Source organism: Mauremys reevesii, linkage group 4 (genome assembly GCF_016161935.1).
Source record: "Mauremys reevesii isolate NIE-2019 linkage group 4, ASM1616193v1, whole genome shotgun sequence".
NCBI lineage: Eukaryota > Metazoa > Chordata > Testudines > Geoemydidae > Mauremys > Mauremys reevesii.
Window position 1 is genome coordinate 131,176,500 of NC_052626.1, and position 15,655 is coordinate 131,192,154.

Sequence of the window (15,655 nt, forward strand, 5' to 3'; positions counted from 1 at the left end):
TCAAGATGTCATTCAGGTTGCATGAGTATAGATGAGGCTCAGTTAGGTCCATTGGGTCAGAACTTGACCAGGAGCCGCCTTTGTCTCTAACGTCTTGCCATATCCTACTCATCCATGAATTTTATTCTTGGTGAAGTTGAGGAAGAAATAGTTGAGAAGGGTGAGATACAATCATACTGCACAAAGGTGTGCATTTAGAGCATGGCATGGAACACAATGGCAACATTAGAGGGATCTCGGACAAGATCAGGGAGCTGGAGGTATTGGTCTATGAGAAAAGATTAAGCGAGCTAAACAATGTTCTACTGCAGCTTGGCTCTACAGTGTTTTAAAGGAGGGAGCGTACCAGCCTACAAACATTTGAAAGGTGTAAACCTTGAGGGAGGGAGTGGAATGATTTAGTGCGATACCCAGTGGGTTATGCTAGGAGCAGTGGGATGAAATGAAGAAAGGGAAGATGAATATCAGGACAAACTTCATGCCACTCTACTTCTGTAAATGAAAGGAGGCAGATAATTAGTAACTGGGACACTTAACCAGCAAGTAGCAAGACACATGATTCCATTCTGTCTCTTTCTCTGTCTTGTCTGTTTATACAGCAGTTTCCAGGGCAGCGACTGTCTCTTACTATGTGCCCAGCACAATGGGTTAAGCCTTTAGCTGTTATGGTAATATTTAATAATAGTTTGCACTTTACCCATGCATTAATTACTAATGGCGCCATGGTACATTTCACCATGCTCTATGATGCCTGGCGAGCGCTCTGTGCTCCTTCTAGCTGCCTTACGCAATGTAAAGCTGTGGAGGAGTGAGTGGGCTGCTGGCTGGCCTGGTAAATGGGGTAATATTGATCGGAACAGCTGCTCTTACCTAAGCTGGTGACTGTTTTAGAACAAGTTTTACCAGCTGCCTTCTTATGGTGCAATTCTGTTATGGTTATTTCCTGAACACATTGGTCTGAGCCTGGGGTTTATGAGGGAAAAATTCAGGAAGTGGGGAGTTAACAAATGCGAGCTCAGTATGTATATTGGTATGGGAGTGGATAATCTTCCTGTATATATAATAGGCAGAGGCAGGTGGCAGAAAGAAGCAGAGCGCTGCCCTGGGTTACGCTGCAGGGATTTGCCAGGTCAGTGGTTGTGTGCAGGGCATATCAAGGAGGGGTTCATTTAATTTTAGCTTTGTTTTGTGAGTTGAATTGTAAGTTGTGGCAACGGGTCTAAGTTGGGGATACAGGAGACTCTGGAAAGTTAACTTAAAATGCATGATTTATTTTATAGGTTTGGTTTTAAAAAGATTTTTTGCCAAGTGGATTGAGAAAGTCCATGTATGTTTCTGATAACTGCACATTATGCACTTAATTTTATGTGTGCATAGATGCTGCAGTTATTCCCATGTGTTTTTAAACTATTGTTAGCAGAGCACTAATATTTGTTCTTTCCTGTTTCAGTCCTGTCCGCACTAGGACCATGTTCTAAAACTTTACTCCATTGTTATGTCCAGTTCAGCTCCAGTGGGGACAACATTGGGAACACTTGTACTGGGGATCACTGGAATCTCAGCTGCGGGGTCACCTAGACTTATACAAGCAGCAAAGAATCCTGTGGCACCTTATAGACTAACAGACGTTTTGCAGCATGAGCTTTCGTGGGTGAATACCCACTTCTTCGGATGCAAGCAGTGGAAATTTCCAGGGGCAGGTGCCTAACAGGCAATGATCAAGTGATCTTCCTCCTGCCATCCATCTCCATTCTCTGACGAACAGAGGCTAGGGACACCGTTCTTACCCATCCTGGCTAATAGGCAGCAGGTTTAAAACAAATAAAAAGAAGTTCTTCTTCACGCAGCGCACAGTCAACTTGTGGAACTCCTTACCTGAGGAGGTTGTGAAGGCTAGGACTATAACAATGTTTAAAAGGCAACTGGATAAATTCATGGTGGCTAAGTCCATAAATGGCTATTAGCCAGGATGGGTAAGAATGGTGTCCCTAGCTTCTGTTCGTCAGAGAATGGAGATGGATGGCAGGAGGAAGATCACTTGATCATTGCCTGTTAGGCACCTGCCCCTGGAAATTTCCACTGCTTGCATCCGAAGAAGTGGGTATTCCCCCACGAAAGCTCATGCTGCAAAACATCTGTTAGTCTATAAGGTGCCACAGGATTCTTTGCTGCTTCTACAGAACCAGACTAACACGGCTACCCCTCTGATACTAGACTTATACAGTACTGAGAAGAGTTGCATGAAACTCTGTCTACCCAGCAACTTCCATTGTTGCTCCCATGTTTTCTATATGTCTTTATAACCCCAACTATACATACAATATGATGGGGGCTAATTTAGCTACAACGAGTCAGGAAAAAGATCTTGGCGTCATCGTGGATAGTTCTCTGAAGATGTCCACGCAGTGTGCAGAGGTGGTCAAAAAAAGCAAACAGGATGTTAGAAATCATTAAAAAGGGGATAGAGAATAAGACTGAGAATATATTATTGCCCTTATATAAATCCATGGTACGCCCACATCTCGAATACTGTGTACAGATGTGGTCTCCTCACCTCAATAAAGATATTCTAGCACTAGAAAAGGTTCAGAAAAGGGCAACTAAAATGATTAGGGGTTTGGAGAGGGTCCCATACGAGGAAAGATTAAAGAGGCTAGGACTCTTTAGCTTGGAAAAGAGGAGACTAAGGGGGGATATGATAGAGGTATATAAAATCATGAGTGATGTTGAGAAAGTGGATAAGGAAAAGTTATTTACTTATTCCCATAATACAAGAACTAGGGGTCACCAAATGAAATTAATAGGCAGCAGGTTTAAAACAAATAAAAGGAAGCTCTTTTTCACGCAGCGCACAGTCAACTTGTGGAACTCCTTACCTGAGGAGGTTGTGAAGGCTAGGACTATAACAATGTTTAAAAGGGAACTGGATAAATTCATAGTGGCTAAGTCCATAAATGGCTATTAGCCAGGATGGGTAAGAATGGTGTCCCTAGCCTCTGTTCGTCAGAGAATGGAGATGGATGGCAGGAGGAAGATCACTTGATCATTGCCTGTTAGGTTCACTCCCTCTGGGGCACCTGGCATTGGCCACTGTCGGTAGACAGATACTGGGCTGGATGGACCTTTGGTCTGACCCGGTACGGCCGTTCTTATGTTCTTATGTTTCCCATTTATAGATAATTCCTGAAGCCAAAATCTGAAGCTGAGATGGGGAAGATGCTGCTATGGGTTGGTGAGTAAATCTGATCCCTTCCTAATGACATTTGAACCATTACAGTTTGGGGAATCCTTGCCTAGAAATTGAAAGGTGCAGCTGAGATTCAAACAAATCTGTAGCCTTTCTAACATTGTGTTATGCGGGAGGTCAGACTAGATTTTCTAATGGCCCCTTCTAGCCTTCAAAATCTATGAGACAGCAGCATCCTACATAGGGATGTTTCAGCAAAGACTTTGCTCTAATGGATTTTGGCCACCTTATGCTTAATTGGTAAGATTCACCCATGTGCAGAATGCCTATGCAGCACTTTGAGGGCACAAATGGGGGATTTAAATGGTGCTGGCCCCTCTGCGCAGGAATGAATTTCACCCTAAGTGAATGGGTGCCAACAGTACAAAGTACCAGACTGACTTTTTTTTCTAATGCATTTTCATTTGGTTTGCAGGCTTGGCCATTCTTGTGCAGTTGCAGCTGGGTAAGAACGTCTTGTTCCCTGTTTGGGTGTCTGGGGGCCGATAATATAAATAGAAATAATGGGTCAAATCCCCAAGTCCCTGTTCAGTTTTCACCCATTCCTAATACAGGCAAAACTCACTGAAGTTCATGAGAATTTTGCCTAAGTAAAGACTGATGACATGATTCTCTTCTCCCAATGGTGCAACTCCATTGCCTTCAAAGGAGCTACCCCTGATTTACACCAGTGCAAGAGTAAAATCAGGCGCTGAATATGGACTTTAGGACTGGCAAAAGATGAGAAAGTGTTGAATGGTCTTGACAAGGGGTGGGGAAGCTTTAAAATAACCTGCTGTTCCCACATGGAACGAACATATGTATAACTTGGGGCAACTGGTGTATGTTTTACATGTTGGACTCACATGAGGCCCTTTATTGAATTATATATAATCTAATACAGGGGTGCTGGTGCTGGGAATGCTGCCACATCCCCGGCTTGAAGTAGTAATAATAACCCAAATACATGGCTTCCATGGTTTCCATCATCAGCACACCTACTATAAAAATTGTTCCAGCCCCTGGTGTCATTTGTCTATATTGCCAGCCACACACACCTGTAATAGATAAAGTAACCGATGTCATAGTGTCTATGAGGATGAAACCTGTGTCCTTTCAACTTACATTGTCTGCTATGAGCTGGGAAGTAAGAGAACCATGCATAAGCACTGATGGGAATCTGGAGTACTGACTCCATTTATAGTTTGGTGCTTAGTAGCCAAGGAATGTTGGGCCAGATTTTTAAAGGTATTTAAGCCAGTGCCTAAAGATGTAGAGAGGTGTCAGACTTCCCGGGAGTTGGGCACTTTGGAGCTTTTGAAAATCTTACTAGGCACTTAAATATTTTTAAAATCTACCCCCACCCCCGATGTAGGGATTTCAAGGTAACAGCCTTGAGACATCAGTCGTTAATACAGCATGTACAGATGAGATCATAGCTCACGAATTCTAACCAGTTGATTGTGCAGCCGTGCCATGTTTTTGGGGTGGCTGTCAGCCCATGAGATCACTAGATTTATCCCACCTATGATGTATTACTAACGCTACTGGTGCCACTGTGTGCTCTTTTTTCTTTTTTTTTTTTCCTCTTAAACCAGGCTCTGCCTACAAACTTGTGTGCTACTTTACTAACTGGTCTCAGTACAGGACTGGACCAGCCAAGTACACTCCAGAAAATGTGGACCCATTCTTGTGTACCCACTTGATCTATGCTTTTGCTGGGATGAATAACCATAAGATCACTACTGTGGAATGGAATGATGAAACCCTCTACAGGCAGTTCAATGCCCTAAAGGAGAAGTAAGTAACGTCTAATGTGTAGAAGATTTTAAAAACTAGTTCATTTAAAGTTGACCTATATATGAATAACGTGGGGTTTTGTGCCCTTTTTTGTTTTCTTGTGTTTCAAGTTTTTTTTCCTGCATGTTTTTTATTCTTAGAAATAACCAGGATGTCAAAAATCATATTTTCCCTTAGTTTTTAGTTGAAGGACTTTTGGATGACTCAGAAATGTGGATTGGGAAATGGGTTTGTAAAATCTTTTTTTTTTTTTTAAAGAGAATTTAATTAAAGCAGCTGTTAGTAAAATCAAACCAAATCCAGAGTTTTATACAGTCTGAGTACAAATCACTTTCCCTGCCAATTGAAAAATTAGTCTTCCCTGATATCTTTCATGTTATAACCCTGCTGTCCACAGAGTTTCCTAGGATAGACAAGGGCCCCAACAACCAAGAAAAAAACAAACAAAACCAATCAAAATGTAAACCTTTCTCAAGAGTTTTGGTCTTTGTTCATCAACAAGTAGCAAAACAGGAAGTAAATGGGTTGTTTTCTTTACAATTCACTTGGTAATTGTTGTTTAAAATTCTGCTTAAGGCAGGTTTAGATTATTCTGGTTGCCTCATCATACGTGAAGTTACACAGGAAACAGAGAGAGGTTTGCTCTGCAAAATTTAGAACTGGGTTTGCATTGCAACCCTCACCAAAGAGGTGTTCAAATCAGGAGTTCCAGAAAGGCCCTTATTATGATAGTCAGATCCAGACTTCAACCCTTCAGAAATTTTGGAGGGGCTTTTTGAGTTTCAGGCCTTTGTTCAAACTCATCTCTAGATGTGTCATTGTTGAATCTGTGAATCCAAATCAATTTCATGCCAGTAGACTTCAGTGTCATGAGCAAAGGATAATGGGCAAGGTTCTGACCTCAGTCAGAGGGGTGTAAACCTGGAGTAACTCCACTAAGGAGGTGTGAATAGAGAAGATTGTTTACAAACTGCCAATAGATTTAAAAAATACATTAATATCGTTTTTATATATTTTGTTCACTTAATCTTTTTCCCCCCAATCCTTTTTCGTGCTTTCTAGAAATAAGAAACTTGTCACACTCCTGGCTGTTGGAGGTGGAAGCTTTGGTACCCAAAAGTAAGAACTTTTCCCTTCATTTTTTAAGATGGTGGTGGCAAGGAAGAGGGTCCTATATCCCTTTAACAGTTGCGTTGATTGTTAACGAAGACAGTGGCAATCAAAATGAGAAAGTATAACGCACAATGTGGGATAGAGGACAAGGGGAACAGTAGTAATAACAACAATAATAATGCTTAGCTCATCAGAAAATTTCAAAATGTTTTACAAAGGTCAGTATCATTATTCCCACTGTACAGATGGGGAAACTGAAACACAGAACCATGAAGTGATTTGCTCAAGGTCACACAACAGAGCAATGGTAGATTCAGGAATAGAACCCAGATTTTCTGAGTCCTAATCCAGTGCTTTATCCATAAGAGCATGTAATTTCTTACTGCATGAAGAGGAAGGGTGATTGGCTGGACAGAACAGTGGGCTGGGACTCAGGAGATTTGGGTTCTATTCCTAGCTCTGCCACTGACCTGCTATGTGATCTTGGGCAAGTCACTGCCCTCTCTGTGCCTCAGTTTCCCTTAATACCCTTGGTCTGTCTTGTCTATTTGGATTGTAAATTCTTTGGGGCAATGACTGACTTTTACTATGTGTTTTATACAGTGCCCAGTACAATGGAGGACCAGTCTTGAGCCTCTAGGTGCTACTGCAACACAAATAATAATAATTATTATTATTCTGGAGTCTAGATAATGGGCTATATTTGGACTTGGCAGAATTTGATATATTTTTAAAAATAATTTTGATGGATAACATCAATGTTTATTTTTAAGACTTTTAAAGATTTTTATCTATTTAAAATTTCAGAGTTGCATGAAATTATGGGGGGGGGTCAGACAATTATTTAATGACAGTAGATGCTGAAATTCAAAATGTTAAAGCTTTATTAACTCTTAAAACACAAAGTGTCAACATCACATGTCCTTATATCAACAAGTCATGCCTGTTTGGACTATTCATTGGCTAGTGCATTTGCAACAAACCTAATTCAGAAGTCTAAATCACTGGATTTTCACTCTAAAGTTCTCAGGCAGCATTTTTCTTACTTGGTCTAGCTGTAAATTTTGATTATTATTGCTGGAAACATTTTTTCATCAATTTGTGTGTGTATGGTGGAAATTGTAAGAATGGCCGTACTGGGTCAGACCAATGGTCCATCTAGCCCAGTATCCTGTCTTCCACCTGTGACCAGTGCCAAATGCTTCAGAGGGAATGAACAGAACAGGGCAATTACTGAGTGATCCATCTCTTGGTGTCTAGTACCAGCTTCTGGCAGTCAAAGATTTAGGGACACACAAAGCATGGGATTGTGAGATGATGAAAAGAGGAGGGTAATGTTTCAATGATATAGAGGGGGAAGAGATGAAGGAAAAAGGGTTAGAGAAGAGAAATCTGATTACAGAAACAATAATAAAAAGCATTAGGCATCAGCAGAGAGAAAAGGCTGTCGAGATAATAGATGGTATGATGGAAACTATGGGCCAGGTCCGCCGCTGGCGGAAAACAACATAACGCCATTGAAGTCAGTGGAGCTACCTTGATTTACACCAACTCAGGATCTGGCTGTCTGGAAAGACTGGAGGACCAAAAGTGGTGGTGGGGGGGCTAATAATGCAATCGTCAGACAAAAATTATTTCTTCCAGATTTACTGCCATGGTTTCCTCACCTGCTAATCGTAAAACATTCATCAATTCAGTGATTGATTTTCTCCGCAAGTATAAGTTTGACGGGCTAGATCTTGACTGGGAATATCCTGGTTCCAGGGGAAGCCCTCCAGAGGACAAGCAACGCTTCACCATTTTGGTTCAGGTACAGGAGTACTGTCGAGAGTCTGATCCAAAGCTCATCAAAGTCATTGAAATGTTTTAGCTAATTGCTGATGTGTAGCCCTGTAACTTATCAGTTGAGCCTGAAAAGTGCTTGTTTTGACATGAAATAAAGGGTGATTGCAGACAACATTAGGGTTATTCATATTATTTGCAGATGCTTGCAAATTAAAAAAAAAAGGCCTAATTCCCATGAGATGGTTCTTTATCTCAGGTGAACAAGACTGACCATTGCTCTTTGTTTTATACTTGTAGGAAATCTTAGCAGCTTTTGTTGAAGAAGGACAAAGAACAAGACGTGCAGGGCTGTTGGTTTCAGCAGCTGTGTCGTCCAGTAAGGACACCATGGATGCTGGATATGAAGTTGCTGCACTGGGGAGGTAAGTCAAAATGATTTCTGCAAGATGGCTAGCAAGAACATAAGAAAAAGGCTGTGCTCTGTAGGGTCTGTTGGCTTGATTTTATATTTACTAATATAGTCCCAGTAGATGTCATTCGGTAATAATCCTGAAGGTTTGTCTGTCTTGCTCTTCTTTCCTATTCACATTAAAGAATAATCCAATGAAATCAACCCCAGGGTTAATTCGGATCCTAATCCAATTTTATCCAAACCACCAAAGTTTGGGAGCTTGGATGAAAGGTTTCAGTTTAGGCCCTCTCTACATCAAATGGTATAATCCAATATCTAAGGATGATCCTGAAGGACTTGCTATCTTTATCACAACCTAGCTTGTCCTGTACTACTTTAGTCTGCATGTTCTTAAGCCCTTTGGAGTGAAGAGGTCTTAGTCTTTTAGGAAATTGATTCCTTACTGTGGCATTTGTTTTGTTTGTATTTAGGAGTCTGGATTTTATCAATGTGATGACCTACGACTTCCATGGAAGTTGGGCATCTGTCACAGGACACAACAGCCCGTTGCACAAGGGCTCGGATGACTATGACAAAGTTCCCTTCTACAACTGTGTAAGAAAACAAATAACAATACAGGGCTAGATCCAAGGACCATTAAAGTCAATAGGAATCTTTCCACCAACTTCAATGGATCAGGCCCAGGGTTGGGTATTTGTCTGGGGTAAAAGTCATGTCACTGTGAAGGGTTTTCTCCCTACAGGAATATGCTATGAAGTACTGGCAGGACAATGGTGCCCCAGCTGAGAAACTCATTATGGGATTCCCAACGTACGGACGAACTTTCAAGCTTTCTACTACATATCCTGGGGTTGGTGCCCCGGCTTCCGGGGGTGGATCTCCTGGGGCCTATACTGGTGAATCTGGCATCTTGGCTTACTTTGAGGTAAGCATTTCAAGCAAGTTATATCTATCGCTGGTTCTTCCATGGCCCCAATTACAGTAGTGTCTCAGCGCCTATCTTTAATGTATTTGACCACCCTGTGAGGCAGGGCAGGGATATTATCCCTGTTTTACAGATTGGAAACTGAAACACAGAGAGATTTGCCTGAGGTCACGCCGGGGAGTCTGTGGTGGAGCAGAGACTTGAACCTGGGTCCCAAGCCAGTGCGCTAACCACTGTACCATCCTTCCTCCCTACAAGATTTATAGAGCAAACTTGCTTTTTTATTTTATACTTTTCTTGTATGTGACAGACATTTGTTGTAATGGACAGGACTATAGATTGTTTGTTTGAAAGTCATCTCTTCCCCCCAGACTTTCTGTTTAAACTAGAAGGTGTCCTCATATGTAGTGAATCTGGCTCACTGGCTGTTAATGACTTTCATTTACACAGGTTTGCATGTTCTTAAAAGGAGCCACCACCAGATGGATTGAAGCACAGAAGGTCCCATATGCCTTCAAAGACAGAGAGTGGGTCGGATATGACAATGTGAGGAGCTTTGAGATCAAGGTGGGTTCTTGTCATTTTCATGAGACCCTCGTTAGAGAGCCTTGGAAACAGGAACATACAAGTGTCCCTTAGTAGATGAGGCCAAATCCTCAGACGATGTAAATCAGCGTGGCCCCCTAGAAGTCAGTGGAATGAGGCCAGTCTACACCAGCTGGGGAAGCGGCCCTCTGAGCAGACCTTGTTAGGCATGGAGTGGTAGGGTTCACGAGGAAGAAGACTGAGAGCTCAAGTGGTGACATTACGTTTCTTCCTAAAGTTTATATAATTGAAATTGCACTAAAATACTATAGAAACCTCTATGGAGAAATGAATTTCTGCACTGGCAAGGCCTGCACTGTGATTGGTTAGACAGGCACAACTGGAAATAACAAGGAGCTTAGAGTAAGATTCACCTGTTCTTAACAATCCCAGGTGGCTCCACCACACAAGGATGATCCTATATATATTCCACTGAAGTCTGCTCGGTACATTCTTGCTGCACTGGGCACATATGAGCACACATTGGGGCCTTTTTGTTTATGACTGTCAATGTATTTGCATGGGCCATCTGCTTAGCAGATACTATGCTTCCTCTGAAACAATTTCTGGTTATCTGGTATCAATGGAGACAAAGTTAGCGATGGAAAATACCTCCTAGAGGTCATCTGAGCCACCCCCCTCCCAATTCAGTGTTGTTCCCTAAAGCACATTACTACATGCCAGTTTTAAATAGCAGGGGACGTTGCACATAGCTGTCTGTTCTTTTTCTGCAGACCCAGTTCCTGAAGGAGAAGCACTATGGAGGAGCCATGGTTTGGGCTCTTGGCATGGATGACTTCACTGGCTCTTTCTGTGGTGAAGGAGCCAACCCTCTTGTAGGGAAGCTGAAGGCTCTCCTTGGAAACTGAGAGCCAAATCATTGGATAAGGAAGGAGCCTAGCAGAGAGGGAAACATCATATTTATTGTCCAGGGACCTGATCCAATGTCCACTGAAGTCAAGGGAAGTTTTTCTATTGACTTCAATGGATGTTGGATCAGGCCCTAGTTGCAGAAACGACTAAAATCTGTTTTTCCTAATCTGTTTTTTTTTTTTATTCAGACACCTATAAATAAATCCTGTGCTGAAAAAGCTGCCACTGTGTACCAGGGTGCAAGGGCCAAGCCAACATTCTGGCTGTGGAGCAGAAGTTACTGCATTCAGTCTGGTCCTTTAGACCCATTCCATATGTTGCCATAGTCTATGTATGAACCCTCTCATGAAACACTAGAGCTCATTCTAATTATGTGTGAAAATATACCAAGAGAGACCTAGCTCCAAGCTTCTTTGTCCCCAAACCTCCAAACTCTGGTGAAATTCAACATTTAGATTTAGCCCATATCTCTGTAGGGGTCAAACCAAACCTATCAGTGGCCCAGAAATTTGGGGTATCCAGAGGTGGGACCATGTTCCAGAAAGAGTTAAGGTCCAGGCTTTCACTAGATCACATAGTCTGGCTAGCCCATTTCAGTACTGCATTGATTCTGAATCTTGGGATTGCATAAAATATGCTGTGCACGTTTTGCTTTGGAACCCGGTTTAATGTGTGTCAAAATGCTGTAGCATTCCTATAGTAAGCACTCTTGGAGTTCCCTTGGTTATAAATAAATGCAACCAAAAGCAAGACAATATTGCCTTATTCATGAGAGTGATTTGCTTTGTGTTTGCGGTACCATATGAATTCCCTTCAGGTTTTCTTCAACACCACAAAGACGAGCTATTTTACGATTTCATCAATGCCTATTGCAGGGTGTCTTGCACCTTCCTCTGAAGCACCTGCTGTACTGGCCATTGTTGGGGACAGGATATTGGACTATACGGGCCGTTGCTCATGCAACGGCCCAGACTTTCACTTCCCAGGTCAGCAGGCGTTGGGAGATCAAGTTCCCAAGCCCAAAGAGGATGAGTCACCTTTTATGCAGCCGTAAAGCCAGCTGACTTGAATGAGAAACAATTATTCTGAAAAAAAAAATTGGTTTCTTCCTCACCTGAAGGACACAACTAAGCCTAGTGTGAGGAAATAAGACTCATAAGAGGCTAATGCTGGGATGAGTGATAGGTGAGAACAGTGCTGCTGGAGGGTTGGTTCTGTGCCCTGTCAGTCAGGAATAATAGCTTATGGGGAGAATGGAGAAGAATACATTGGGTTCATGAACATTACTGATACAATGCAAATTCTAGCCTTGCTTCTGTAGATATTTCTTTGGGGCTCTGGAGTGTTGTTAGCTTGGAAGAAAATCTGAGTGGCTTTTTAGCACACTACCTTGTCTCCCAATGGCTGGCTAGCTCTTCTCCAGTGAATTCGTCAATCTTTTTCTAAATCAAGTTAAAATACACAAGAGGGAACCTGGGCCTTTCAGATAACAGCATTTGCACGGTGCTGGCACGGTGTTTGTGCCAAGGAGGAGTGGTTGATAGAGCAGCTAAGGGAGAGTCCAGTGGCTGTAGAGATTGGGCCACATGTAATCTCAAGGTAACTGTTTACCATTCCCATGAAGGTCACTTGCATTAGTTTTTGGCATCTTGTGCATTATGGTGATACTGTATTGATCACCCCTCTATAGAAAACCTTCAGCTCTTTCTTATATAACTTGCTCAGGTACACATATTCAGCACAAGCAAAGCACGAGGAAGATGGGGGTACCGTTGCTTTGGGGCCCACACATCCCATACAAGTTCTGCAGCTCACGGGTCAGCTGTATTTCCCTCTCCAGTGGTAGGCAAAAGGGGAGGGACAAAATCACCAGTCGAGACTTACTTTTGCAGGAGAACTAGAGTGGGAGGAAAATGATGGTTTGATACCATCTTTCTGGCTACGTGGGGGCAAAATGTCAGGCTGTTTTTTGACGATATTTGTCTGTTATGTCTTATGTGATGTTTCTGTCACTGGTCGATTTATTATTATTATTTATTTTATTACTCTGATTTATAGAACTGACCAGTTTCTTTTTCAATTTTAAAAATTAAATTCAAAACTTCAAAAAAAAAATTCAGTGTTTGACAAAATGTCCCAGGAATTTTCCCCTTATTTCTTCTGACACGCTGGTCAAGAAATTTCTAAAATTTCAAAATTTAGAATTTATGAATTTTGAAAAAACAAATAGGAGAAAATATTTTGAAACAATTTTATGACATTTCCCCCCTATTCCCCCTCCCACACCTATCTCTGTGGATTTATAAAGTTCCCTCTGTCCAGTAGCCTGGGAGACTGAAGAGGTAATTGCGAGCCAGTAATACCTATAATCATTAATAATATAACTCCACCATACCTAGTCCCAAGCCCAGTTGAAAAAGGAGGATGGTGGCATCAGCTTGACAGCTGGCTAAAAAAATCTGCTATAAACTGAAACTATGAGGCTTGAGAATGAGGGAGTGCAGGGTCAGATGGCTTGGTCATGGAACGCGCTGTCCTGACAATTGCATGGGTCAGAGAATCCAACAGATCAAGACCAAAGGGCGACCCATGAAGAAGTGATGGAATGTCATAGGGAAGACATGTTAGCATGTGGTGTGACAGAGGATCTGTCATTGAAATGAGCACTTTGGCAAGAGGGGGGTTGTAGAATGGACCCCATGTGATGGAATTAATGGAAGGGAGAAGATTAATAACATAACTAATATTTCATACAATCCAAAATATACTAATGATCAAATTGATGTGGCATCATCATTACAAGGGAGTAGAAAGAGAGCTCAACACAGAGGCTTTCAATGATACAAACAGAAAACACATAGCTCCACTGTAGTTAGATGACAGGTTTCAGAGTAGCAGCCGTGGTAGTCTGTATCCGCAAAAAGAACAGGAGTACTTGTGGCACCTTAGAGACTAACACATTTATTTGAGCATAAGCTTTCGTGGGATACAGCCCACTTCTTCAGACAACTCCCACCTTTTCATGCGCTCTGTATGTGTATATATATGTCCTCAATATATGTTCCATTCTATGCATCCGAAGAAGTGGGCTGTAGCCCACAAAAACTTATGCTCAAATAAATTTGTTAGTCTCTAAGGTGCCACAAGTACTCCTGTTCTTTTTGTAGTTAAATGGAGTCACATCAATTCACACCAGCTAGGATCCAGCAGCTGGAGATCTGATTCAGGACCATCTGTAGTTCTGATCAGTAAGCCAGGGATTAATGTTGTTTTCAGGATGCTGGTTGGTTAGACAGCCAGGTAGCTGAACAGTCTCTCCCCATTCAGTAGTGAGCAATAACACCTGATACCACCCTCAATGCTCTTTCCTATCAGGCTCTGCCTACAAGATGGTCTGTTATTTCACTAACTGTTCTCAGGACAGGCCTGCTCCTGCCATGTGTAAGCCAGCAAATGTGGACCTATGCTTCTGCACCTACGTGACTTATGCCTTTGCCACCATGAGCAACACTGAGATCGCCCTGTGCGAATAGAACAATGATGTCCTCTGCCTACGGTTCAATGGTCAGTAACTCACAGTTCCTACATCTCTGGGCCAGCTCCTCAGCTGGTGTGAAGTGACGTCGTTCCATTGGCTGTAATGGAGTGACACTTCTTTATACCAACTGAGGATCTGCCCTTCTAGAAGGAAAAGCTTGATTTAAAAAAAAACCAAACAGATGACTTGCTCTCTCTAAATATATTTCACTGTTTTACCTACTCTCTCCCATAGCAACAAGAAAATGGTCACCATGCTAGCCATTGGAGGATGGAACTTTGAGACCCAGCCATGAGTTCCCTGAGTCGTGTCTGATGGCTAGGGATGGAAATGAACATTCTGGTGATACGTTAGTGATGGTTGTTAATGGTCCCCTGATCAAGAGCAGCGCCAGAGCGGGTGGCGTTGATGGGGATAATGATAGTGAGAATGCTAGGTGATGGAGGTAGAGGGGATAAGGAGGAGGTGATGAAGAGGAGGATGGCTATGGTGATGAGGAGAATCGGGGGGAGGGAGGTATGAAGATTAGGATAGTGATGAATAAAAGAGTCTTCATGTGGCACTTATGTTCCAAAGATGAAATTTACCCCTGTCCAGAGGGCCAGCACCAAATAAGCCCTCTTTTGGGGGGCTTAAATGGTGTGCATAGGGCTCGGCACAAAGGGAACGTTAAAGGTGATGACAATGGTGAAAGAGACACTTGTGTACCATATGCAATTCTGATGATAGATGAAGATGATGGCAGAGACAATGAAAGGGAGACTGACTTGGGCTGTGAAGGCAGGGAGCTGCATTTACAAAAGGGGTGACCAGGAAAATAGACAGAGGAGTCGCTGCTGATGAATAGTAGGGTTGGGAGTCAAAGTGAGGATGGTTTTCCAGCCTAAATCCGTTCTTCCCAGGTTCACTACCATGGTGGCCACAGTCACTAGCTGCAAAACTTTCATGGACTCTGTCATCAGGTACCTCTGTCAGTATGGGTTTGATGGGATCGACCTGGACTTTGAACATGTTTTAGGGGCTGCCCCCCTGAGGACAAGCATCACTTCACCATCTTGGTCCAGGTGAGATGCCAGTGTTTATGTGCCTAACACAATGGGGCTCTGCTTGGCAAGCGGCCCTTGAGTGAGATAAATATTAAATAATAATGTCATAAATCCCTAGGTTCTGAGGAAAGATTAAAGCTAAAATAGTGTGTAATTTTAATTCCACAAGTCCCAAAGAAATCTAACACACTGAAATAAATCAATCTAACCCTCTGGAAATCTTCCTCCATTGAGAGAATATCTGAAAGATTTTATGTAGCTGACTTGGTACGTTCACTAGCTGAGCTTTTTCCCTATGACAGTGAAGGCTCTCAGTAATGTGACCTGTGCACAAATTTCCAGGTGAATTCCT

At 42.4% G+C, this 15,655-nt stretch overlaps 1 protein-coding gene across 2 annotated transcripts; it reads left to right on the forward strand.

The window, feature by feature from the left end:
• The first annotated feature begins 1,024 nt into the window (after nt 1-1,024).
• On the forward strand, nt 1,025-14,228 carry LOC120405014 (acidic mammalian chitinase-like). 2 transcript variants are annotated; one of them, XM_039538192.1, is made up of 11 exons: nt 1,025-1,129; nt 3,177-3,232; nt 3,663-3,692; nt 4,825-5,026; nt 6,089-6,145; nt 7,784-7,949; nt 8,222-8,346; nt 8,807-8,930; nt 9,079-9,261; nt 9,712-9,828; nt 14,095-14,228. In XM_039538192.1, exons 2-11 carry the CDS (start codon nt 3,208-3,210, stop codon nt 14,200-14,202), a joined length of 1,137 nt encoding a protein of 378 aa, XP_039394126.1. In that variant the 5' UTR covers nt 1,025-1,129; nt 3,177-3,207; the 3' UTR covers nt 14,203-14,228. The 2 variants fall into 2 exon arrangements, with proteins under 2 accessions (XP_039394126.1, XP_039394124.1); XM_039538190.1 differs by lacking the exon at nt 14,095-14,228 and adding an exon at nt 10,581-11,402.
• Nucleotides 14,229-15,655: the final 1,427 nt, after the last annotated feature.